At 44.2% G+C, this 27,043-nt stretch overlaps 1 protein-coding gene across 1 annotated transcript; it reads left to right on the top strand.

The window, feature by feature from the left end:
- Window positions 1-1,179: 1,179 nt before the first annotated feature.
- Window positions 1,180-26,415, top strand: slc7a4 (solute carrier family 7 member 4). The gene is made up of 5 exons (XM_020513524.2): window positions 1,180-1,248; window positions 8,698-9,814; window positions 13,230-13,897; window positions 18,662-18,770; window positions 26,066-26,415. Exons 2-5 carry the CDS (start codon window positions 8,833-8,835, stop codon window positions 26,257-26,259), a joined length of 1,953 nt encoding a protein of 650 aa, XP_020369113.2. The 5' UTR covers window positions 1,180-1,248; window positions 8,698-8,832; the 3' UTR covers window positions 26,260-26,415.
- The last annotated feature ends 628 nt before the right edge of the window (window positions 26,416-27,043 follow it).

Here is a 27,043-nt window from a genome sequence, read left to right on the forward strand (position 1 = left end):
CTCCTCCCTCACCCCATCCCAGGCCCCAAGAAGACTTTCCACATCAAGCAGATGTTCACCTGCACATTTGCTAATGTGGTATACTGCATCCGCTGTTCCCGTTGTGGCCTCCTCTACATCGGGGAAACCAAGCGGAGACTTGGGGACCGCTTTGCAGAACACCTATGCTCGGTTCGCACTAGACAACTGCACCTCCCAGTCGCGAACCATTTCAACTCCCCCTCCCATTCCTCAGACAACATGCCCATCCTGGGTTTCCTGCAGTGCCACAACGATGCCACCCGAAGGTTGCAGGAGCAGCAACCCATATTCCGCTTGGGAACCCTGCAGCCCAGTGGTATCAATGTGGATTTCACAAGTTTCAAAATCTCCCCTCCCCCTACCGCATCCCAAAACCAGCCCAGCTTGTCCCCGCCTCCCTAACCTGTTCTTCCTCCCACCTATCCCCTCCTCCCACCTCAAGCCGCACCCCCATCTCCTACCGACTAACCTCATCCCGCCCTCTTGACCTGTCCATCCTCCCTGGACTGACCTATCCCCTCCCTAACTCCCCACCTACACATCACCTTTACTGGCTCCATCCCCCACCTCTTTGACCTGTCTATCTCCTCTCCACCTATCTTCTCCTCTATCCATCTTCTATCCACCTCCCCCTCTCTCCCTATTTATTTCAGAACCTCCTTCCCATCCCCCATTTCTGGAGAAGGGTCTAGGCCCGAAACGTCAGCCTTCCTGCTCCTCTGATGCTGCTTGGCCTGCTGTGTTCATCCAGCTCTACACCTTGTTATCTGAGAGCCTTTTTAATCGGCTTCCCTGAAATCTCAAAGTCTGTTAAATTCCCGAGCCCTCTGGTGCCCCATGCTGCCGAGTGCATGTTGACCTCCCAAAAGCTCTGTCCTTGGCTCCTACCGCATGCCATATCCTCACACCCCTTCCCCTCTTTCTTTCCACTATCACTATCTGTCCATTCTCCCTCTCCCTCTCTGTGTTTCCTTCTCTCCACCTGCCGCTCAGTGCTGCCTGACGTCAGTGTGATCAGAGAGAGGGAGGGGGAGAGAGAGAGAGAGAGAGAGAGGTCAGAAGAGAAACGGAGAAATATCCCAGGAACCAGGACAGCAGGTGCCAACCCGTGCGTTATCCCCGGCAGCATCAGCAATACCCTTCACCCACCTACCTGACTGTGTTTCAGATCGCCCTTCACTGACCCCACCTCATCACTTGCTGTCTCCCTGGCAGGGAATGATCCATGTGAGTATCCCTTCCCCTCCCTTGAACCTTTCATCATCTTTTCGACGAGGCGGAGCTGGGTTCCGCCAGAATTTTTTTTTCATATTGACAGATTTGACTCTCTGCTTTGGATGCAAAGGTACAATTTTAAATCTTTTTGTCGGGATGGGTGGGGGGGTGGAAGAGTCGGTTGGTTTGTGAGGCTTTAGCTGTGCAGTTTTGTCCTCTACCCCCACCCCCACTCCCCACCCTTTTGCTGCATTTTATTGAGCCGAGGTAGGAATTTTAAGGTCGTCCGGGTTTTTTTTTGTTGTTATTTATTTAAACACCCTTGTTTCTTTAAACCAGAGAGCGGCCGCAGATGAAATTGCAAATGGGTTTGTCGATACGACGTGAAATTGACACCAGTGCGTTATCACCGGCGACACGATACATCAGGCATTCACTCATTAAGCATCCGGCCAGATTGTTACAAGTGTATCTGTTGTGCACAAATGTATCAATTATACACAGATATATTCTCGTGTGTGACAGACACTTTACATTAAGCTACGTGTGCATTTATGGGAAGTCTTTCAGCTACCTTAGTTCCAACTCCTCATTCACACAAACATTGCCTGTTTGTTATGAGTCCTCCAACTGTGAACTGGATACCAGAGTTTGCCTTGGAAAGGGTTTAATAATTTATTGTTTTTTTTTTAAATTGTCTCCGTTGAGGTTGGCGATCTATCAAAATATTTTGGAAGTTTAAGTTTTTAAAACAAAAATCTAATTTTTTTTCAGGGTGAATACCATCCTATCCCGCGATTATAGGTATTTTCTAATTAGCCTCTTCAGAGATGCTATTATACACCCCTGGAGCAGGTGGGACTTAAAGCGAACTTCCTGGTTTTGAGCTCGGGATATTGCCATTGCATCACAAGAGCCCTCTGCTGTGATTACATGTTGAGATAAAACAAGGAACTGTGGGCGCTTGGGGGTCTGAAGCAAACAAAAACAAAAATTGCTGGAGAAATTCAACAGGTCTGGCAGCATCTGTGTAAAGAGAAAGCAGAGATAAAGTTTGCACTTCAGTGACAATACTCCAGAACATAGTTATAGGTACAGTAATAGAGGATTGGCTCAGTGGTTGCACTGCTGTCTCTCAGCGCCAAGGATCCAGGTTCAGTTACACCCTTGGATGATTGACTATGTGGAGTTTGCATGTTCTACTTGTGTCTGTGTGGGTTTCCTGCCACATTTCAAATGTGCAGGTTAGCCATGGGAAATGCGGGGATGGGTCTGGGCAGGAAGTTCTCCAGTGGGTCAGTGTGGACTCAATGGGCCGACTGTCCTGCTTCACACTGTAGGGATTCTAAGGTTGATTGCTGAATGGGAAGAGAGGACGTGGTTTTGCCTCAGGGCTGGGCCATTCAGCCCCTTCACCACTTACCTGGATAGGTATGAAGGTTTTGTTCTCTGTATAAATGCAGGTACGGAAGAGAAGAGGAGATGGAGCAGTCTGTTCCAAAGTGATATTGGTAATACCGAACTTAAAATATACTGAACAGAGAGACAGGACAAACGCAAGAAGGCCAAATTTCAAACAACCGCAACAACATACACTCCAGGAGAAAAGGGTCCTGATTTGTTGACATAGGTGAACTTGTTTCTCAAAGCTTGAGCAACATGTCTCTTCAGCAAGGTACATTGATATTGCCCCTGGGACCTCTATAGGGTAGAGGGATAGTAACAGAAAAAGCATCTTAAAGGGTCAATTCACTTCTTAAAGTGCCAAGTGGGCCATCAGCTTCAGGAAGTTTATCATGATAATCATCTTGATTTGCAGCCTGTGACTGTTATATGCGTATCAGAGAATTTCCTCCAAGCCAATAATGCAACTGATGTAATTTATACCTCTTGCCATTTTTTCACACACCCCTGAATTGGCCATTTGTTGCTGTGAGTGAACCTGGGAGCTGTCTCCTAGGAGAACAACCATTATCTCAATTCACTCCAACAGACACATACATTGCACGACACCTATTACGGCACATTGTATGTGGCCACGCAAGGATATGTCTTCAGAAGCATATGTCATGCTGGGATAATATGGGACGGACGAGATGGACCGTTTGAGCTTTCCTTGCCCTCTAATCCTGTCTGAAACAATGGACAGTAGATTTCTTCGGTTCCAAAGGGTACATATCTCTTTCTTTTTTCTATTCATTTTGTGGGATGTGGGTGTCGCTGGCTAGGCCAGCATTTCTTGCCCATCCCTAGTTGCCCCTTGAGAAGGTGTTGGTGAGCTGCCTTCTTGAACCGCTGCATTCCTCCTGCTGTGGGTTGACCGACAATGCCATTAGGGAGGGAATTGCAGGATTTTGACCCAGCGACAGTGAAGGAACAGCAATATATTTCCAAGTCAGGATGGTGAGTGACTTGGAGGGGAACTTGGAGGTGATGGTCTTCCCGTATGTCTTGTCCAGATTCTACACTGAGTCTCTACATTTTGAGACTGAGAGAGACTTGAGGCAAGACTTCACGAACCTTAATGTTGCCCATTTGTCTGCTTTCATTTGTTAGCTACGCTGTGAGTGCCCAGCACTGGGAGGTATGCCTGGAGTGGGTTTTTCTCTACCCACAGTCATCTCATTTCTTTTAGATAACAAGTAGGCGCAATTGGGCCCCATGTTCACTCACTCCAAAGGCAGTTCACTTGCCCAGTTAAAGTTGCGGAGGAGACCGGGGTAGCTGCACCTGTTCTCCGTTGAAATGAGTTTGAATATTCTTGTCTCCTTAATCTGGCTTTTGAAGTTTGTTAGAGATAGGTGAAGGGGCTACACTCTGAAAGCTTGTGATTTCAAATAAACCTGTTAGAGTATAACCTGATGTCGGGTGATTTCAGACTTTGTCCACCCCAGTCCACTACTGGCACCTCCACATCATGCATAAAATCTGACATACCCTACAGCAGCCAACTCAGTAATGTTGACTCTGTTCCGTTTTTGCAGAGGATGCTCTGATACAGCACCTTGCTGTTTTGCTCTGGTGCTTTATGGGCTGGCTGGGAGGTGGGATGGGGTAGGGGGTGTTGAAGGGGAGAGTCTCTGCACCAGGCCAGATCAAACCTCTAAGCCACCAGCACTGTGCTCGGGCATGGACGAGATCAGGATGGTGGGTGGGATACAGGAAGTGGGGTGCAGGGCTGTGCATGCAGTTTACCGATGGCCAGCAAATCAAGCTGGAGTCGGCACTCCAATACATTACCGCAGTCACTTAATGTCTGACTGTATCATTCGAGGAGAAGGAGATGTGCTAGCTGACAGATGGAGGATAACAAATCCCCAGAGAATCACGTGAGCAGAAAGTGCACCAGCTACTGCTCAATTGTTAGCATAAGAACATAAGAAATATGAACAGGAGCTGGGCAGAAAAATTCCTGGATCTTGCTGTGTTAGTAAGATCTGATGACTGACCTTCTACCTCATTCTACCCTCCTGATTGATCTGTGTTTTACCTTAATTCCTTTATTGCTCAAAAATGTATCAGTCTCTGTCTTGAATATGCTTAAAGACTGAGCATTCACAGGGCAACGTGGGCAGAGAAATCTGAAGATTCATGAGTTTTTGAGTGAAGATATTACTCTTCTTCTCAGCCTTAAAGAGCCAAATTCTCATCCCGAAAGATCTAGATTCTCCAGCTGGGAGAAGCAGCCCCTCAACATCTAAATGCTTCTCAGCATCAGGACCATTGTCATGAGCTTATCAGTGATGTATTCAGGGAGTAGCTGCTCTCCACAGACCAAGAAGAACCCAAACTTTTTTATCAGGCAACATTCAATGCTGTTGCAACGCAGTTCAATGGGCAGGTTGGGGAGAGTATTTTAACCAGGGATTGCCAACATAGAAACACAGAAACAGGGAGAAGGAGTCGGCCATTCGGCCCATCAAGCCTCCATTGCCATTCAATATGATCATGGCTGATCGTCCAACTCAGTACCCTCTTCCCACTTTTTCCCCATTCCGTTTGATCTCCATAGCCCTCGGAACTATCTCAATTTAAGGTAAAGGGGCAGGAGATTAAAGAAATGCGAGGAAAAACCTTTACACCCGGAGGGTGTTGGGAGTCTGGAATTCACTCCTGTAAGGGTTGGAGTGACAGAAATCCTTGAAACACTTAAGAAGCATGTAGATGTCTACTTGCAATGCCAAGACATTCAAGATAATGGGCCAAATGCTGGAAAATAGAATATGAATATTTAGGTAGTTGTTTTTGACTGGTGCAGACACAATGGGCCAATGGCGCTTTTGCTGAGCTGCAGATCTCTCTGACTCTACAGAAATCCTCCTCCAAGAGGAGCCAATTTACAATTTGCCTTTCAAATTGCTTGCTCCACCCTGCCAAAAGCTAAATCTGAGCAGTTTCTATGCAATAACACAGTGTGGAGCTGGAGGAACATGGCAGGCCAGGCAGCATCAGAGGAGCAGGAAAGTTCAGGTTGGGTCCCTTCTTCAGGAAAATCTCTGAGTTTCTATGTAATGTTTTATTTTAGAGTGAGAAAGGTTTGGCTAGCCCAAGGAGGTGAAAGGATTGAGGTATCTTGAGCATAACTGAAGGATGACTTCATGAATGTAAATCACCTTAAACACTATCCAAATCATTCCTATGATGGATCTGGTGGATAATATGCAAACCGAGACAGAGTAAGTAATAAAAAGCACTTTAAAGTTAATTGTTTTTAGCTGTTTAAATTCTAAAAGGTCTGCTAATGCACAAAATATGACTTCTAAAGGGCATTGTCTTTGTGAAAGTGTTCACCTTTGCTTGTACATTTATGTTATTAAATACATTAAATACATTTAACGTTTTTTTTGCCATGAACAGATTTTATGGTCACACCTCAATTCCAGTGCAAAAGTCCACAGAGGTGATTATCAGGATGGATCTTGGGAGGGTTCAGTTAGCTCAGTTGGATGGACAACAGGGATTAATGTAAACAGCACAGTTTCATACTGGTAGGGCCTTAGACAGTGTTGTAGAACAGAGAGACCGAGGGCTACAGGTACATAATTCTTTGCAGTTTGAGTCACATATAGACAGGATGGCTAAAAAGGCATTTGGCACGCTTGCCTTCATTGCTAAGTCCTTTGAGTATAGGAGTTGAGATGTTATGTTGATGTTGGTGAGGCCTTTTCTGGAATACAGTGTCCAATTCTGGTCACCCAGTTATAGGAAGGATATTATTAAGCTGGAGAGGGTTTGGAAGAGATTTACCAAGATGTTGCCAGGTATGGAAGGTTTGAGTTATAAAGAAAGGCTGGATAGGCTGGGACATTTTTCACTGAAGTGTAGGAGGTTGAGAAACGACCTGATAGAAGTTTATAAAATATTGAGGGGTATAGATAGAGTTAATGGTAGTTGTCTTTTCCCTAGGATGGGGGAATTCAAGACTAGGGGACACATTTTTAAGGTGAGAGGAGAGAGATTTAAAAAAGACATGAGAGACAAATTGTTTATACAGAGGGTGGTTCACATGTGGAATGAACTGCTAGAGGAAGTGGTGGATGTGGGTATAATTACAATGTTTAAAAGATACTTAGATGGGTAAATGAATAGGAAAGGTTTGGAAGGATATGGGCCAGGAGCAGGCAGGTGGGACTAGTCTAGTTTGGGATTATGTTCGGCACGGACTGGTTGGACCAAAGGTTCTGTTTCCGTGCTGTATGACACTGTGACTATATGACTGTCAGGTTAAATTCACTATCGGTCATCTCTCTTTAATGCACATCAGACTACGGCAACTTTTCTGTTCATTATGGGCAGTAGGTGCAATATAGGCTGTTTCACATTCCTTGCCCATGTGGAATTTTGCCTCTTCCATGTGGAAGAGTATTCAACTGAGAAGAGTTTGCTGGGTGCTATAGAGCCATTGGTCTAGCAGGCCTGCACATTGTCAGAATGCTAAGAGTGAAGGGTCTGGTTGAGGCTTCTGGTGACTGATGGGCTGATGCTGGATAGAAGTGAGCAGTGGGGAAGCAGATGTTATTTGCGCTGGCCTTGATATGAAGCTGAAAGCTCAGCTTTGGGTGAAACATAGGGGAGACAACAAGAACGGACTTTGATAAACCACTGGTTTGACCTCAAAGGGAATATTACATCCAATTCTGGCAGCATACCATAAGGAAAGATGTGGAAAGTTTAGAAATAAGTGTGGAAATAGCTTATGCGAATGGTTCCACGAATGAGGAATTCCAATCACAGAGAATAGACGAGCTGAGGTTGTTCTGCACAGAGAGCAGACAGTTGAGAGGCATTCCAGATTATGAGTATCTTGTAAATAGAGAGACTGTTCCCATTGATTGAAGGGTCAAGAACCAATGGAGACAAATTTAAGGTGCTGGGCAGAAGAACCAAAAAAGATATGCAATAGAGCATTTTTATTCAGCCCATGGTTAGAATCTATAATGTAGTGTCTGAGAGTATGATGGAAGCAAGGTTCAATCACGACTTTCAAAAGGGAACTGGAAAATCACCTGAAGAGAAAAGAAAGGTAAGGCTAGGGAAAGAGGACCAGAGCGTGGAGCTATTCTGAAGAAAACCTGCATGGACTCAATGGGCCAAATGGCCTCCTTCTGTATTTAAACCATTGAGTAATGCTATAAACAGGACATTGAGGTTGTGAGCAGTTTGAGATATTGCCTGGAGACAGAGGGGGAAGGGGAAGGGAAGGGGGAGGGCGTTAATATTGATAGTAAGAACACAGTGCTTGTGGTGGTAACAAACATGATGGTCTCAATAACTATTTAACTGTAGGTTGGAAATTGTGGAGGAGGAGAGTGTGAACTGTGTTATACAGACTGAGCAAATATTTTGTGTTAAAAGTAATTAATTTTCGCTTTAATTATTTTTATACATACACTCTCAAAGGGTTTATGGAAATAATGCAATAGTTCATTGCATGCTTTCAATTTTGTCTATAAAGGGAAGATGATGAGGTGAACAAGTGGTGTCTGCTGCCTGAGGCCCCTCCTTCTCTTGCCAACCTTTGAGAATGGCACGCTTCAGGCCACTGTGCCAACTGAGAATGGTACATGCTCTCACCAAAAGATGTTGTAGCACTCTTGAGCATGGCCCTTAAGCTAGAGGCTGTCCATCAGACAGACGCAGTGAATAAAATTATTTCAGAGGTTCTTCTGGGCTGCTAAGGTAGTTAACACTAGGGTTAGGGTTACAATTAGGGTCAAGGTTAGGGTTAGGGTTACAATTAGGGTCAGGGTTAGGATTAGGGTTACAATTAGGGTTAGGGTTAGGGTCAAGGTTAGGGTTAGAGTCAGGATCAGGGTTAAGGTTAGGGTTAGCGTTAGGGTCAAGGTTAGGGTCAGGGTTAGGGTTAGCGTTAGGGTTAGGGTCAAGGTTAAGGTTAGATTTAGGATTAGAGATAGTAATTCTCAAACATTGACATTGTTTTGTTCATTTTGTTCTGCACAGATCTGCAATTCGTGTCTTTCAGAAATGAGAACGTCTCTGCAGCTTCAGAGGGTAGAATGAGAAACAGATAAACCAAGCCCACAGCTCCAGCCCATACTTTTAACACAGAATATCTTGGACACAGGAAGGGGAATAATGGTGAGCAGATTACCTGGCTGTAGCTCACTGGCTCAATTCTGCCAGAAACTGAACAGGGTCAAGACCCTCGAGGCAGATATGATGGAGACCGCCCTGAACAGGTGCCTGTCCACAATGGACCTGACATTGCTTGGCTTTGGGGGTATGGTTGGCTCCGGCCTTTATGTCCTGACAGGCACCGTTGCCAAAGATGTAGCGGGCCCCGCCGTCATCCTCTCCTACATCTTTGCAGGTTTCACGTCTCTGCTGGCCGCTTTGTGCTACGCCGAATTTGGCTCCCGCGTGCCAAAGACAGGCTCCGCCTATATGTTCACCTACGTCTCGGTGGGCGAGATCTGGGCGTTCCTGATCGGCTGGAACGTCATCCTGGAGTATGTGATCGGCGGGGCTGCTGTGGCCAGAGCTTGGAGTGGCTACCTGGACTCTATCTTCAACCACAAGATTCAGAATTTCACCGAAACGCACATTGGCAGGTGGAACGTGCCCCTCCTTGCCCCCAGCCCCGATATGCTAGCGGCTGCCATATTACTTGTCGCCACAGCATTCATCACCTGTGGGGCCAAAGTGGCCTCCTGGATGAACCACCTGTTTGCGGCGGTTAGTATAGGAGTGATCCTCTTTATTCTGATATTCGGGTTCATCTTGGCTGATCCAAGGAACTTCAGTGCCGTGGAGGGTGGCTTCTCCCCCTTTGGATTCTCAGGGATCATGGCTGGCTCAGCAACCTGCTTCTACGCATTCGTTGGGTTCGATGTCATCGCTGCATCCAGCGAAGAGGCTCGGAACCCTCAGAAGGCTGTCCCTATCGCGACGGCTCTTTCCTTGGGTCTGGCCACTTTGGCGTACACTTTGGTTTCTGCAGCCCTCACCCTGATGGTACCCTGGCACAGCTTGAACCCGGACTCGGCCCTCTCAGATGCCTTCTACAGGAGAGGCTACGCCTGGGCTGGATTCATTGTGGCCATCGGGTCTATTTGTGGTAAGCATTTGCAAATCTGTGTGGATTGCCTCATGAGGAAGGACTAGCCAGGGCTAGGCCTGAATACTCCGGAGTTTAGAAGTGTCAGAGGTGAGTTCGCTGAAATTTTATAAGGTCCTGAGGGGACTTGACCAGGTGGATGTTAAAAGGATGTTTCCTCCTCTGGGAGAATCTAGAATCACATTTGAAAAATAAGGGGTCACCCATTTAAGACGGAGATGAGGAAACTTATTTTCTCTCAGAGGATTGTGAGACTTTGGAACTCCCTTCCTCAAAAGGCAGTGGATGCAGAATCTTCAAATATTATTAAGGCAGAGGTAGGTACATTCTCGTTGACCAATGTTATGAAAGATTATCAGGGATATGCAGCAATGTAGAATTGAGATCAAAATCAGATCGGCCACAATCTTATTGAATGGTGGTACAGACTCAAAGGGCTGAGGGGCCCATGCTTGTTTCTTGGTTGTATGTTTGAGTCAAGTAATTTTTTTGCTATTTTTCCACGCTGTGTGCTTAGAGGAGCAATGTCCAAGCTTTTGAGTCAAAACAGGTGCTCAAAGCGTAGTTAATGACATCTTGCCCCTCTTGTTTATTTTCTGTTTAAGACTAGGGGGCATTTTTTAATGTGAGGGGGGAGATTTAAAAAAGACATGAGGAGCAATTTTTTTACACAGAGAGTGGTTTGTGTGTGGAATGAACATCTTGAGGAAGTGGTGGATGTGGGCACAATTACAGCGTTTAAAAGACATTTGCATAAGTACATGAACAGGAAAGGACGGATATGGGCCAGGAGCAGGCAGGTGGGACTAGTTTAGTTTGGGATTATGTTAGGCGTGGAATGGTTGGACCAAAGGGTCTGTGTCCGTGTTGCATGACTCTATGTTTGTTGCGCAAGATACCAGCATTAAACGAGATATTTCGCCTTGTCCCTTTCCATTTACTCTCGTGGTGAGACTCAGCATCAATGCCGACCTTGACCTTGACATGGAGAAAGAATGTTGTAGTGTGCATTACCCTCAGGAAAGTGAGAAATCTGTGCTTCTTCTTGGTTACAAAACAATGATAGAAGCTCAAGAGTTAACATTGCAAAGATACAGCACAGAAGGATCGGCCCATCATGCCCACCATTTTAATGGTTTATAAGCCATCAAGATTAAATCAGTTGAACAAGAGATGTAAGTAGCTATGATATCAATTGGAAAAAATACAACTTATAAAAATTCACTGATGGGATGTAGGCATCATTGGCCAAACCAACACTTATTGCCCATCTGTAATTGCCCTGGAAGGTGGTTGTGAACTGCCTTCTTAAGCTACATCAGCCCTTGGGTGTAGATATACACACACAGTGCTGTTAGGAGGGGAGTTATACAGTGAGAGTGAGGGAATGGTGATATAGTTCTAAGCAAGAATGGTGAGTGACTCAGAGGGGAGCTTGGCAGGTAGTAATGTTCCCAAGCAGTTGTTGTCCTTTTCTTTCCAGGTGGTAGAGTTGCAGGCTTGGAAGGTGTTGTCAAGGGAGCCTTGGTGAGTTGCTGCAGTGCATCTTGGAGATTGTTGTCACTGTGTGACAGTGAAGGGAATGAATGTTTATGGATGTGATGCCAATCAAGTTAACTGCGTTTTTCCTGGCTGGTGTTGATCTTCTTGAGTGTAGTTGGAGCTGCACTCAGCCAGGCAAATGGAAACTACTGCATCTCACTCCTTGCGCATTATAGATAGGAGTCAGACATTGCTGTTTTCACTATAAAGAACGCAAATAAAATTCCAATAATAGCTGTAAATCAGGAATTTTACTTGTGAAGGAAGTTGTACTGAGCAGACTGATGGAGTTGCAGGTTGACAGGTCTCCAGCTCCTAATGTATTCATCTTAGGGGTAATAGGGGTTGATGTTAATGTTCTAAAATTCTCCGGATTCAGGAGAGGTCCCATCAGACGTGAAAGTAACAAATGTAACCTTTCTAGCCACGCCTGATCTCCCTGAAAAGGTGGTGGTGAACTGCCTCCTTGAACTGCTGCAGCCTGGGTGATTTAGGGACATTTCATCAATGATTTGTGAAACTGTTTCAAAGCCTCATGTAGACCAGACCAGGTAAGGACAGCAGATTTCTTCCGTTGTAGGACACCAGTGAACCAAATGGATTATTACAACATTTTGTAGTTTCACAATCATTATTAAAGAGACGAAAGCTTTATTCAAGACTTTTATTCAAGAGTAGATGAAGGTCATTTGGCCCAACATTTGGTTCTTTCAAAGAATTATCTAATTAGTCTCATTTACTTGCTCTTCATAACCCTTCATAGCCATTAGGTCAAAATCCCACAGCTCTCTCCCTGACTGCATTATGGGTATACTTCCACCCCAAGAACTATAGCAATTCAAGATATTGGTTCACTACTGCCCTCTCTGGAGCAATTAGGGTAGGGCAATAGAAGCTGGTTTAGCCAGTGATGTCGCTCCCCAGCCAAGCCCTTTCCACCAGACAAGATATTATAGCTGATTTATAACCTAAACCCATAGACGTAATTTTGCCCCACATCTCTTAGTACTTTTGATAAACAAAAAAAAATCTATCAATCTCAATTTTATAATTAACAATTGATCTCATATCAACGGTTCTTTGTAGAAGAGAATTCTACACTTCTATATCACCCTCTGGGTATTGATGTGTTTTCTAATTTCACTCCTGAAAGAACTACCTCCAATTTTTAAATGAAAGCCCCAAGACTTAGAACCAGCAGAAATAGTTTCACTCCACTGCCCATTCTTAATACCTGGAAATCACAATCTATTGGCTGTCCAAATTCTACTTTTGTTATCGTTCATGGGATGAGGGCATTACTGGATAGGCCAGCATTTATTGCCCATCCCTAATTGCCCAGAGGGCAGTTAAGAGTCAACCACATTGCTGTGGATCTGGAGTCACATGTAGGCCAGACCAAGTAAGGATGGCAGTTTCCATCCCTTAAGAGCATTAGTGAATCAGATGGGTTTTCTCATGACAATCAATTCATGGTTTTCACTAGACTTTTCATCCCAGATTATCACTGAATTCAAGGTCGACCATGATAGGATTTGAACCCAGGTCCCTAGAACATTACCTTGGTCTCTGGATTAATAGTCCAGCAATAGTACCACTAGGCCAATGCCTACCCTTGTGAAAGGTCATGTCCCTCCATGAAGATGCTTTTAATTGGGATTAAGGTGAAACCAGCTTGCTTTAAGGCCTTGTACAGTATTTAATCTCTATAAGATTCTGAAAGAGATATCAGAGGTGCCTCTGTTAAAACCTAAGTCACCAACTTCAAATCAACAGAAGAACAAGATGAGATGAGATGAGGAAGGAAATTATCAGAAGTTATCTATCTTTGAAATGTCTTTTGATTATTATTTCTTTCCTCTCTACATTCAAGCAATGAACACTGTTCTCCTCTGCAACCTGTTTTCTGTCCCCCGGATTGCGTATGCCATGTCTGAAGATGGTCTACTCTTCAAGGTATTTGCACGGGTGAACCCAGTCACTAAGGTCCCAGTGATTGGCATTGTCCTGTTTGGAATCCTGATGGCCATCCTGGCCATGGTGTTTGATCTGGAATCCCTGGTGCAGTTCCTGTCGATTGGAACGCTCCTGGCCTATACATTCGTTGCTGCCAGTACCATCGTGCTACGCTACCAGACAGACAAAGCAAAGCGCTCAGAGACACCGCCACCCAATCCAAGCCCGCAAACCCAGGATGGGGGTGGGCTGAAGGAATACGAGTCATTTTCGGATAAGCTCCAGTTGGTGGAGAGGCAAAAAGCAGCCAAGGAACGAAGGGAGCCTGGCCAATTGAAGTCCTCCTTTGAGCCTTATTTCCATTTCCTTACTGACTTTGTACCTGGGGAGGTAGTGACTGTCGCAGTTATCTCCTTGGTGCTCTGTACAATATGCCTGTGTTGTATACTGGTTTTTGGTATCAGTCATCTCCAGCTTCCTCAATGGGCTTACGTTCTATTCATCGTGTTCTTTGCAATTGGGTTTCTCCTCAGCTTATTCCTCATCTGGATTCATGAACAGCATCAAAAACTGAATACCTTTCAGGTGGGTCTTTGCATGTTTAGCACTCAGGCAGCTTTGTTTTAAATTCATCCATGGGATGCAGGCAGTTATAGCCATCCTTAATTGCCCAATGGGCAGTGAGGGGTCAACCATATTGCTGTGGGTCTGAAGTCATATATAGGCCAGAACTGGTAAGGACAGCAGATTTCCTTCCCTAAAGCAGGGATAATATGAAAAGCCAAGCTGTTTTCCCCAGAATAGGGAAGTCAAAAACTAGAGGGCATAGGTTTAGGGTGAGAGGGGAAAGATTTAAAAGGGACCTTTCGGCAACATTTTTACGCAGAGGGTGGTGCATGTATAGAATGAGCTGCCAGAGGAAGTGGTGGAGGTGGGTACAATTACAACATTTAAGAGACATCTGGATGGGTATATGAATAGGAAGGTTTTAGAGGGATATGGGCCAAATGAGGGTAGATTAATTTCAGAGCCTGTTTCCATGCTGTACAACTCTATGACTTTAAATTGCATTGATGAACCAGATGTTACCAGCTACCTTTTTATTCTAGTTTTTTAAAAAAATTATTATACTCAGATTTCACCATCTGCTACAATGGGATTTGAATCCACATCCCAGAACATTAACTCAGAGTTTCTGGATTACCAACCCAATGACATTACCACTCTGCTCTACCTCTCTTTGGGTCAGCATTGAGCATAAAGACCCGAGTTATGATTTTTCATAGCTGTGCACGTACTGATGAATCTATTAGATGCTAAATAAAAACATTACGTCATTTGAATGGAAACGATCAAGAACGTCAGCTGCTAAAGTTACTCGAGAATTGTTCCTGTGTACTTAGATAATATCAATCACTGTACCAAGGAAATAAACCATGGTGCAAAGTTATTTGGGAAGCTCAATGCCAGGCTAAGACAATGAGATGATTGGGGATATTCACGTTCAGTTATGTTTACATTGGACTTCCATCTTCAAGCCAAGTTTCTGAGGGTAGTGCTGGCTAAACTGGGCATGGGTTTCCTGAGGTGGTTGTCCTGAGAGTGAAAAGGTTTAAATGGAAACAATCTGAAGAATGATAAAGGGTCTCAAAGCTTCCAAGCGATGGAAATGTGTTGATTTCCTTTTGCAGATTGTTCCACCGTAGGACTGTCTTTGGTGATCCATTATTTTGGAAGCAAGTGGTTTATGTGAATGGCTACCTTGTGTTCTATCATTGTTAGAGGGTACCAGGCACTATGGGGCATATTTTTAAGGTGAGAGGAGAAAGATTTAAAAAGGACACAAGGGGCAATTTTTTTACACTGACAGTGGCTCACATGTGGAATGAACTGCCAGAGAGTGGTGGATGCAGGTACAGGTATGACATTTTAAAGTCATTTAGATAAGTTCATGAATAGGAAAGATTTAGAGGGATATGAGCCAAGTGCAGGCAGATGGGATTACATTAGTTCGGGAACGTGGTCAGCATGGAGTAGTTGGACTGAAGGGCGTGTTTCCATGCTTCATGGCTCAATGACTCTATAACATGGTCGGTCTACTTTTCCCCCACCCTATAATACAGAAAGTTTCGGTGAGAATTAATAATTTGAGTAGCTTTGAAAGAGTAGATAGGGAGACACTGCCTCCAATAGTTGGAGGGTCATTCACCTGAGGGCATAGACAGATTGAAGATAATTAGTAAAATAAACAGTCATGAAATTAGGACAATTTTCTTCAACACAGTGAGTAGTTATGATTTGGAAAGAAAAGTCAGTAATGTAGTCATAATGTCACTAGTAATCCAGAACCCCAGGCTAATGTCCTGGAGACATGGGTTCAAATCCCAGCATAGCAGATGATGAAACATGAATTCAATAAAATGTGAACTTAAAAGGTAGATTAATGGTGGCCATGTAATCATTGTCAGTTGTTGTGACAATCCATCTGGGTCACTAATTTCTTGTAAGGAAGGAAATCTGTCATTCTTACTTGGTCTTCAGGCTCACAGTAATGTGGTTCAACTCTTAACTGGCCTCTGAAGTGACATAGCAAGCCCCTCGGTTCAAGGAGAATTGGGGACAGACAACAAATGCTGACCTTGCCACTGCTGCAAAAACAACCCTAAGAAAATAAATTTACACAGGCAATTTTCAGCAGATATATCGAGAGATGAATTTATACCAGAAACTTGACAAAAGTAAAACAGAAATGTGAACATTTTGATGTGCACACGACTGCAAAATATTTATAAAGATAAGCAGAAACAATGAGCAATAATACTGCTACGGTAAAAGTCTTGTTGAGAAACCTTTCTCTTTTACTCATTCTTTCATTGACTGTGAGCATCGCTAGCAAGGCCAATATTTTTTGCCCATCACTAATTATCCTTGGTATCCAACAATTTTTTCCCATGGTAGGGTGGTCTAAAACTAGAGGGCATAGGTTTAAGGTGAGAGATACAAAGAAAAACGTTGAGTTGGGATGGGCAATTTTTTCACACCAAAGGCGATGTCTGTCTGGAACAGGCTGCCAGAGGTAGTGGTAGAAGTGAGTACAATTTCACCATTTAAGAAACATTTAGATAGGTACACGGATGGGATAGAATGGAGGAATATGGACCAAATGCAGGCAAATGGAGTTAGTTTAATTGTGAAAACTGGGCAGCATAGGCAAGTCGGGCCGAAGGGCCCATTTCCATGCTGTAGACCTCAATGACTCTATGCTGGTCCATTTCAGAGAGTGGACTGGCTTTAATGATAACCAATGATGGTTTCATGGTCACCATTACTGGAACTAGGGGCATGATTTTTCCCACTCCTAGAGGAGACGAGAAAGAGAAATAATTTGGTGAGTTTGCCCTTTGTGATTAGAAACATAGAAAGTAGGAGCTGGAGGGGACATATCCCTACCTTTGGACCAGGAGGCCCAGGTTGAGGTGCCAACTGCTCCTGCGGTGTATCATAGCATCTCTGAACAGGTTAATTAGAAAACATCATGTTCCAAATATGCCATGCCTTCTCAATCCCAAAGTATGTTAAACTATGGTTCAAGATTACTTACATAATTGAGTCTTACACAAGAATGTTTACCTGTGGTATTATTAGCTCAGTTGGCTGGATGACTTTTTTACGATGTAAAGTGATGCTAACAGAGTGGGTTTGATTCCTCCTGAGGCTGAAGTTAGCATAAAGGACTCTCCTTCACAACCCTCTCTCGTCATCTCAGGCATGGTGACCCTCAAGTTAAACCACCACTGGTTCTCTCTCACTGTCTGATGAGAGGGTGGGACAATGGCAACTTTACTTACATTGTGACATATATAATACTTTTTATTCTGTTTTTCAGATCAGTACCTTAGCAGTTTGTTGTTGAATACTCCCCTTTTTTTCCTGATTCAATTTGATATGATTGTATGCTTTTACTGAAAGAAATTGCAATTGCTAAAGTGTGAGGCAGTCCCTGTGATGCCACGCACACTTTGATTTCATGCACCCTGCATTAGTCTTCATTCTCTTCAGTTGCCACGCCCACACGCAGTCATGTTGAATGCAGCTGTTTCTCTCATGTTAAAGCCTTTTAAATCCTTAACAGGGGCTGGGGGTGGGGGTGGCTACACATTTTGTTAAAATCAAACAGTTATTTGGGATTAAAGTTAACCTACTTTCCCTCTTCCCACTTATCTCCTTTCTGAATGCTGGCGAAATTGCATGTGTGACAGGCTGACTATTAACAGCTTACTTGACTATAAGAGAATTAAATGCAGAGTTAAGAACAATTCTGATCGTGCCTGATGTTCACACACAAACAGCTTCAAGCTGGACTGGCTCTTAGGAGTCTTTGCAACCGAGAAAGATTTGCTTTTATTTCAGACCTTTCTCAGCCTCTAGACATCCTGTAGGATTTTTACCGTCAATGCGTGACACTGAGGTGTAGTTACAGCTGCAATGTATGAAGGGCAGCAGACAAATTGCTCACTGTATTATCATCCCTTCAGGGTCAATATCCTGCAACTTCCCTCCATAACGTGAGTGTACTAGCACCACCAGGACTGCAGTGGTTCAAGAGGGTGGCTCACCTCCACCTTCTCCGATAGAGATGGACAATCAGTGCTTGCTGAGCCAGCAACACCCACATCCCCATGATAAGATTTTTGAAAATGCAGCGAGCTCCCTCAAAATGCAATGTGAAAACGTGTTGGTTCATGGATAATTAGGTCACCAGGGACAACTCCCTGACCCATGTTGAGATGGTGCCATGAAATCTTTAATGTCCATCTGAAAGGGCAAACAGAACCACAGTGGTCAAAATCTCAATGGAGAATTGACACACATGACGGTGAAATGCTGATGGTAGATTTTGCTCTTCAGTTATCACCATGGGAATTGACTTCAGAGCTTTGTACTCTGAGATGGGAGCACTCTGCACTGACTCCTCAGGCCACTTCTTATTGCATTACCACCTTCAATATTGAGATCAATTACAGAGCAAACATGCAATGAGGGCAGCAAACATTTGGTTCCAGTGGTCTCACATTATCACCACCTTCCCAGAGGGCTGCTTGCTTATTAGAGAGCAATGACTGGTGGTGGTGGTTTAACCTGAGGTCACCATGCCTCAGTTGAGGGGAGAGGTTGAGAGAGAGGGACCTTCAAAGGAACCTAAGCTAGAGTGTGAATTGAACCCATGATGTTACTTTTACTCTGTATCACAAGCTAGCCATGCAGCCCATTACACTAGGAGATAATCCTGCAGGCTATAATAAAATTAAGATGAGTTATAAGATTTTTATGATTTTTTTCATTTTGTAGGTTCCTTTGGTGCCCTTGATTCCTGGAATCAGTATCTTACTGAATGTATACCTGATGTTAAAGCTCAGTTTATTGACCTGGGTGAGATTCTCCATTTGGATAGTTATAGGTATGACAATTTTATTTTAAAAATTAATTTATTTAAAACTTAGTTACTTTGCAAGATGGCATGATGTTGTGGTATGGCAAGTTGGGGAATTGGGGAATCTGATCTATGGTTTCTATATCTCCTATTCAACTGTCTGTGCCAGTAATGAACTGTAAAGTTGCTGATAATCCATCAGGAATAATGATGAAACAAGTAGTGGCAAAACATGAGTTGTCACCCTTAGCCATGCAGAATTGCCTAAAATTTCTTGATTCTGCCAGTTATAGAGTCATAGAGTCATACAACACGGGAACAGACCCTTTGGTTCAACTAGTCTGCGCTGACTAGACATCCCAATTTGAGCTAATCCCATTTGCCAGCATTTGGCCCATATCCCTCTCAACCCTTCCTATTCCTATACCCATCCAGATGCCTTTCAAATGTTGTAATTGTACCAGCCTCCACCAATTCCTCTGGCAGCTCGTTCCATTTGCTATTTTAAATTTCTGCCATTGTTCAACTGTTTGTTTTTCTGCGGAACTCCTTCCCCATTCTACTTAGCCAACTCAGCCCTTATCCGTGTTTAATTACCAAATTTCACCCTTTTGTTTCCAACCCATGTTTCTCACTGTCAAACTGAATGCTAAATTCTACCATGTCATGGTCATTGTTCCCTTGGAAATCTCTTACTGAGATAATTTATTAAATCTATCACATTACATAGCACCAGATCCAAAATAGCATGATCCCTAATTGGATCCAGGAAATAGTCCTGAAGACACTCAATGAATTCTTTGTAATGGCTACATTTGCCAATTTAATCTTCATGTAGATTGGGAAAATCAAAGTCGCCCATGTGTTCTGCCTTTTTTGACATGCCAACTTTGATCTTCTTACGTTGGGTCCAAAATTTTCGTAACAAAGTACACATGAGACCACCAGGGATGGTCAGTTATTAATTTTATTGGTCAAACTTCAAACATTACATGAGCAGTCGATCTCTACCCCTTTCCTTTCGATTCCTACTGTCCCTCCTCCCTCCAACCCCCAGGTCTCACATTCTCATACTTTTATATCTGCTCTGACACCCTTTACTTTCCTCCAATCATCTTCTTGAAGTACCGGGGTGCTAGCCATTTTAGTAGTCAGCGCCGCCTTTTGCTAGAACATTCTGTCTGTGCTTTCTGCAGCTACACAGTTCCTCCTTACTATTTTCCACTCCGGTAACTTGTACAATATACATTCAACTGTAGACATTTTGTTTAAACATAATCAAGATTTCTCCTACAACTCCCCACCTTTTGATTCTTTTAATCATTAATAAGAATCACTACACATACAATGACCTTAACATGGTATGAGTTTGTTCAGAAATTTCCACGTGTTGAAGTTGGGCTGGATTATGGAAATGGGTTAAACCATATTTAAGACATTGGAGAAGGACAGCTGGGGGGGATACTGCTCTTGGAATGTTTCGGAATATGTGAGGAAACCCAGCAACTGGAGATACTGGAATGACTAGCATACACATATGACATATACAAAAATGTATTCGCATTCAATTCTCGTTTAACAACAGAGGTACATGTTCCAATGTCTAACAGGTCAGCAAAAAGTCCAAAAAACATGAGTTTCATACTTGCCGGTGGTGCGGTGGATCTCTTAACGTGTGAAGTGTGGATCCAGGTCTTCTCCCCTTGTACTTTTACAGCCGATGGAGTAGTTAACAGAACTTGGAATGGGCCTTCCCACTTTGCACCAACAGATTCTTTGTGGGTTTTCTTGATGTATACCCTCGTTCGGGGAAAATATTGTTTCCACCTTTGGGAGGATCACCCCACTCCGCTACAATCTGTTGGGAGGCATACCTGACAGCATTTGTCAGATCCTGACAATATTTCAACAGTGAGTCACTCAATAAATGGCCATCAGCAATACGGAGATCTATCATACCAGGTAGGGACATAGGTTGCCCAGGTATGACTTCAAAAGGGCTTAGGCCTGTGATTTGGTTAGGTGTCACCCGAATGCTACACAGGACTAGAGGGAGAGCTTGGGGCCAAGGCACTCCTTCCTGGTGGTATTTGGCCAAGCATTGTTTTATCATTCGGTTTGTATGCTCAACCTGTCCTGATGACTGTGGGTGATGTGCACACTGCAAGTCCCATTTAATGTTCGACACCCTACACACTTCTTGACAATCCACTCCATAAAATGGGTCCCTTGGTCTGAGTCAATGCTAGATGGGGACCCCCGCCTCCTCCTCCTCCTCCTCCACACACACACACAGGGAAATGTACTCCTTACAGAGAACCTTAGTGGTCTGGTTTGCTGTAGCTCTTCTGGCAGGTGACGTTTCCACCCATCGTGAGAATTTATCCACTATAACTAGGACAGCTGAGTGTCCCTGGCACTTGGGGAGAGAGATATCATCCACCTACAAATGTTGGAAGGGTCTGGCAGGTGCAGGAGGTCTCAGTTGTGGCATTACCATGGGGTGCGTCCAGGATTATTCCTCTGGCATGTGACACAGCGATCCGCTATGAGTTGCGCATGTCTCTTAAATCCTCTTCCCCACCAGCTCCTTTGGAATCTAGCCATCATCTGTAGAGGGGTCAAGTGCCCACAGCAGTGTATTTGCTGTGCCAGGAAGGGCATTAACACTTGTGTGTGTGCCGTTGTCTCCAAACACCGTCTTCACATAATTTTATTCCAGCCTCAATTCATGTCCACTTTCCTTCCCTAGAACACTGGTCTTGCATTGTTCTGATTTGCTCGTGAACATGTGCATTTTTATTTTATCCCGATCGCCTTGCTCGATTTCCCTGAGGCTGCTCTTTTCGCCGTCTGATCAGCCAAGGCGTTACCTTGTGCCTCCGTAGTGTTCTGTCGCGTATGCGCCATGCATTTCAGGATTGCAAGTTCTTGCGGCAATTGAAGGCTTTTAGGAGGTCTGGGACCTTATCCCCGTTCCGAATGGGTGTGCCTTCCGCAGTAAGCAATCCCCTTTTTTTGCCACAGGGGCCCAAAGTGTATTGAGAATCTGTATGGCTGTATATTCAAGGATCTGTATATTCCCCTGGCTATCTTACATGCTTCTGTGACTGCTCTTTGCTCTACCTTTTGGGCTGAAAACCTGCTGGCAACTTTCCTCCAGCTACTACTTCATGCAAACTGGTGACAGCCCATCCTGCTTTTCGAACACTGTCTTCCACAAAAGAGGACCCGTCAGTATAGAGAACAGGGTCGGGATTTTGTAGAGGCTCTTCCCCCGCCCGAACTGCTTCATCCAAGTGCTGCAAAATTTCCACGCAATTGTGTTCTTCGTCACTCTCGCCGGCATCATCCTCACCTCTCCCTTTTTGATCCCGCGCAACAGGTAACAGTATTTCACGGGATTAACTGGGCTTGCATGGACCAGGGGTTTCTAAAAGGGCTTACCAGTGTGTCCTTCGGGCCGCATTTATCTGCGAAACGCGATTCATAGATAACATAGCGTGGACCTTGTGAGGGGCGCTTGACAATCAGCTTTTGATCCAGCACAATAGAGGCAGTGGCTATGACATCTCGAAACGTGGCTTGCATTGCTCTCAGACAACTATCCCACCCCAGTGCCATAGAATCTAGCTGGGCGGAATAATAACCAATGGGTCTCCTGTCTGTCAACATGCTCCTGTGTAAGGATGGCTTTCATGTAACCATCTTTCTCATGTACATAAAGAGTAAATGGCTTTCCATTGTCAAGGATTCCCTGAGCTGGAGCGGAACATAAGGCAGTTTTTAATTTCTGGAAGGCAGATCATTGTTTGGGAGAGAACACTACTGGGTCTTTAGGTTCATGTTTTACTTTAAGAAGATCATTCAATGGCTTGGATAATTGTGTACAACTATCAATCCGGCTACAGTTAAAATTGCAAAGCCCCAAAAAGGATCTTAGTTCTCGGATAGTAGTGGGTTCTTTAGCAGCCCAAATGGCCGCTGTCCTGTCTTGTGTCATCTCTCGTTTGCCTGCCGAGATTTTCTGTCCCACCACTTCCTCTTGAGCAATCTGTGCCACCTCAAGATTGGCTTTAAGACCACAAGAGTGTAAATGATCGAGGAGGGTACGCAAATCTTCCCAATGCTGTTCCTCAGTCCGTGATGTTATCAAAACGTCGTCCACATGTCGGATGACCATGGATTCCATTGGAGGCAATTCCCACAAATGATTCTGAGGGCCATATGGAACACTGTGGGGCTGCTATGAAAACCCTGGGGCAAGTGCGTCCTGGTGTACTGCAGTTGGTGGACTGCAAGGGTAAGCCAAGGTTGCACTTCTGGGGCCAGAGGGACAGACCAGAGTCCATTAGCCATGTCTATGACGGAAAAAATATCTATGTTCTGGGGAGAGGGAATTAAAAATGGTGGATGGGTTGGCTACCAGAAGCACCTTTGTTCAATGCACTGGTTGGCTTTCTGATAGTCAATGGTCAACACGAGGCACCATCTAGTTTCCTAACCAGCCAGACAGGACTGTTGGACATGCTGTGTACCTTGACCAGGACACCCTGTCCTTCCAATTGGTGTATAGCTGGTAGGATACCAGCAATGGAGGCAATAATGGGGTATTGTTTAGAACATGGTGGGGCGATTCCAGTGAAGGTGACCAGAGCCATTTTTAAGAGAATGCAGTAGTTTTCATCCCTTGCCGTTCCTCTTCCTTGAGGTGTTGTATTGACCAAGTGAAGCGACCATACTCAAAGTGTAGGGATGAATTTATTGGAGTCAAAACATCCATCCCAAATAGAGCCTGTTGTACTGGCACTATCTATGCGGATGCTTGAATCTCGTGTGGCCCTAGACGTAAGGCTGATGGCTGTGTCCTCCTAAGACACCATCCTTTTCCCCCTATTCCCACTGCAGTCCTACGTTCCTCATCCATCGGTAGACCCGTCCCTCAGTTGAAGGTAAACATATCAACTCAGCTCCAGTATCCAATAAACAGTCAATTTCCCTATCACCCACCCCTATTAAAACATGAGTCATTTTTCCAAAGCAGCTAAGGAAGGGGCTAAGAGGTGGGATGTGGGCAGTTCTAGTTTTTTGCCAGATTTGGAAGAGCATCCTGTTGCTCAGGAGATAGAATTTTAATGCATACCAGTAACATCTGCTCTGTCAGTGGACTGTTTGAAGGGTTTGAGTTTTGCCTAGAGGCCAATTTGCTGGAAGTTGCCTTCTTCTTAAAGTGACACATTTTTGCCCAATGCCCTTCTCAGCCACACATCTTCTGGGCTGTCTACTGGACAGAGTGCCAGATGCAGCTGCCATAGTTTGCATAGTTCTTAGACTCCATATTTCACTCAAGTTGGTTAGCCTCCTGTACTATCTCTTCAAACATTTCCCAATCTGGATGTGTAATCTTGAGCATTTTGACTAATTCAGGTTTCAATCCTGCAACTAAGGTGGATTTGAGGGGCACTAAAGTAGCTTGGTTTAATTCGTCTGTGTTGTCAATGTTACCGGCCGGTCCATAATGTTCAATCCATTCTGCTACAAAGCGCTCCACGTAGTTAATCAATTCCTCATTGCCTCTCTGCTGGCAGGCTGTTATTTTACTCCAGTCAGTTTTGATGGTCTGTAGTCTTTCAAAAAATTTTGGATCGCTTTCCATCCACTGTCCACATCCTGTCCATTATCCCCTAATTCTTTGGTCAATTTCCTAGATAATTCCCGACCAGTATTACCTCCCGCCATAATGGTCAACACTTGCACTCCATCCATGGGGTGGAGACTATATATATTTTTGAGTTTTTCCAATTTGCTGCACATCTTTACACCCTCCTTTTTGGGATGAGGGAGCTCCTTAGACCACCTTTCTACCAATTTTGGATTGGCCGGTTTGTATTCTACCCATTGGGCGTATTTGTATTTGACTTTCCCCCCTTCATCAGCTGTTTTTCCCTTGTTTTGACTTCCAGTTTGCATAGTTCTTAGAATAGAAGCTTGTGGTTGTTTATCTTTGTGGTCCAAATCACTATCATCGGAACTGTGTCTTTCAGTTTCAAATAAAAGCTGAATCTTAGGGACTGATTGATTCGAAGATTGTGTGGTAGGAGGGGCACTTGGATATGGATGGGGTGACCCCGCATGGGAATTTCGGCGCAGGCAGCTTTCAGTTGGTCTTTCAAATTACTAATTTCGCGGTCATGATTAGGCTTTTTAACAATTTTGTGCCGCTGTCTGATCTGTTGCATGACACATAATGACCAGCAAGTACATTCTTTATCTTTAAATTGGGTAATTTTACCCCAATCACATTCTATATCATCCAGGGAGCATTGTCCCATGGAAGTTCCGTACTTTTGTGGAATCTTAACTAAAGTGGTAGGTAGATCGAAGTGCAGGTCAATATACACTCTTAGGCTTTGGAGTAGTTTGTCTTCACTTATGCTGGGCGGGGCCTGTCCTGTCTTAATGGTCACAGGTTTTTTAGGGTCAGACATGGTGTTCTCTTCGGGAATGGTTTGAACTGATATGGACTCTTCCTAGAGAGCTGTAGATGGGCTTAAACCAATCGCTACTGACGTCAGTATTTTAATTATTACGTTCACACTAGGACCATGTTCAGACGAGGGGATTTTGGACTGCCACTTTCACCCGAGGACTTTTATAAGAGAGGAGTCCTTACCTCTGGGTGCCAATTTAGGGATCAGTGGTCAGGCGGGCCTTTCCCTCTTCAGTCCTACTGCAATCCTGCAGGCTATGCCAGAATTATTGGGTCCGAAATTGTCGTTATGAAGCACACACAAGACCACCAGGGATGGTTAGTTATTAATTTTATTGGACAAACTTCAAACATTACATGAGCAGTCAATATCTTCCCCTTTCCTTTCGATTCCTACTGTCCCTCCTCGCCCCCAGCCCCAGGTCTCACATTCTCATACTTTTATATCCGCTCCCACCCCCTTTACTTTCCTCCAATCTTCTTCTTCAAGCACCGGGGTGCTAGCCATTTTGGTAATCAGCCCCGCCTTTTTCTAGAACATTCCGTCTGTGCTTTCTGCAGCTACATAGTTTCTCCTTACTATTTTCCACTCAAGCAACTTGTACAATATACATTCAACTGCAGACATTTTATTTAAACAACATCAGGATTTCTCCTACAACTTGTAACCACATCTCCATAATGGCTATAAGATCTCTCTCTGGAGGAATGGGGGTTGGTGGGTGGTGGATATTTTACTAAATTAAAGGTGTTCTGTAAATGCAAAATGTCATTGAGTACCGCCGGTGAGGGTAAATATGGAGGCTCCTAACATGCTCTCATCTTTTGAAAGGTTTTCTCATCTATTTTGGTTATGGGATCTGGCACAGCAAGGAGAATTTGAAGGAGCCGAAGCCTCGGAATGTCGTTGCCCGGTATGTTGTCCTTCCTAGCGGCAGCTTGGTGGAAACAGTCCAAACTGTGCAGCCAGACACACTGGACACCATGGGCATGGCGGAAGTGACCGGAGAAGGAGTAAGTAGATAGTAACGGACTTGGCCAGTTGCGCTTTGCTGAAGGACCTCTCCCACTCTCCTAAGCTTCGATGTTATTCCAGGTAAAGCTGGACAGAGCTGCGCCACACTATTTTCACCAGGTTGATGGAGATCAAGTGCGGCACCTTTCTTGTTTCACCCATGAGCTTTCACAACCTCTGCTGAGCTTAGCTTTCTTTACCAAATTAAAATGGAGGGAGGCGTGAACCCATTCTGAAGTAGGTGGGATAAAATATCTCCATTAGCATACCAGAGTGAGGAATGTCATTAGACATGCCTACAGAAGGGGGTCATTTGTAGAGCCTAAATCCTCTATAAATCACTGAATTTTTTTTGCCTCATTTCATTCAACTGAGCAAACATCACTCCCTTTCCTTCATCTTGTTATCTGGTTGAGAAAGGGAAAGAGTGAAAAAATAAAAAAAAACATTTTCTAACAACGTTCCTGTCCCCATAGCTGTATATTGAAGGGTGACATACAGATACTACTCCCTGTAAGAAATATTCAGAAAAGGTTCAGTGTTCTGGGGATTGTATATTGTACAAAAAATATCGAATACCTGTCACATGAGCCTGTACAGGTTCAGAGATTTCAAATCCTTTACTAATGATGTGGTCCAGGAAACATTACTGTCTTGATTGATCTTCACTATGGTCCAATTGGCAAACTCAACTCCATTAAACCCCCATCCACAATTAGAATGTTGATATTATGTAGAATTATATTTGTTGCCCTGTTTCCCCATTATAGTTTTCCACCCTGCTCCTCCCACATT

Source organism: Rhincodon typus, chromosome 24 (assembly GCF_021869965.1).
Source record: "Rhincodon typus isolate 14 chromosome 24, sRhiTyp1.1, whole genome shotgun sequence".
Taxonomy (NCBI): domain Eukaryota; kingdom Metazoa; phylum Chordata; class Chondrichthyes; order Orectolobiformes; family Rhincodontidae; genus Rhincodon; species Rhincodon typus.

Coding starts and splice junctions, on each gene's coding strand:
- slc7a4 (XM_020513524.2), top strand. CDS start 8,833: ATGGTGAGCAGATTACCTGGCTGTAGCTCACTGGCTCAATTCTGCCAG. Junction 13,898..18,661: donor AAAAACTGAATACCTTTCAG/GTGGGTCTTTGC, acceptor TTCATTTTGTAG/GTTCCTTTGGTGCCCTTGAT. Junction 18,771..26,065: donor CTCCATTTGGATAGTTATAG/GTATGACAATTT, acceptor ATCTTTTGAAAG/GTTTTCTCATCTATTTTGGT.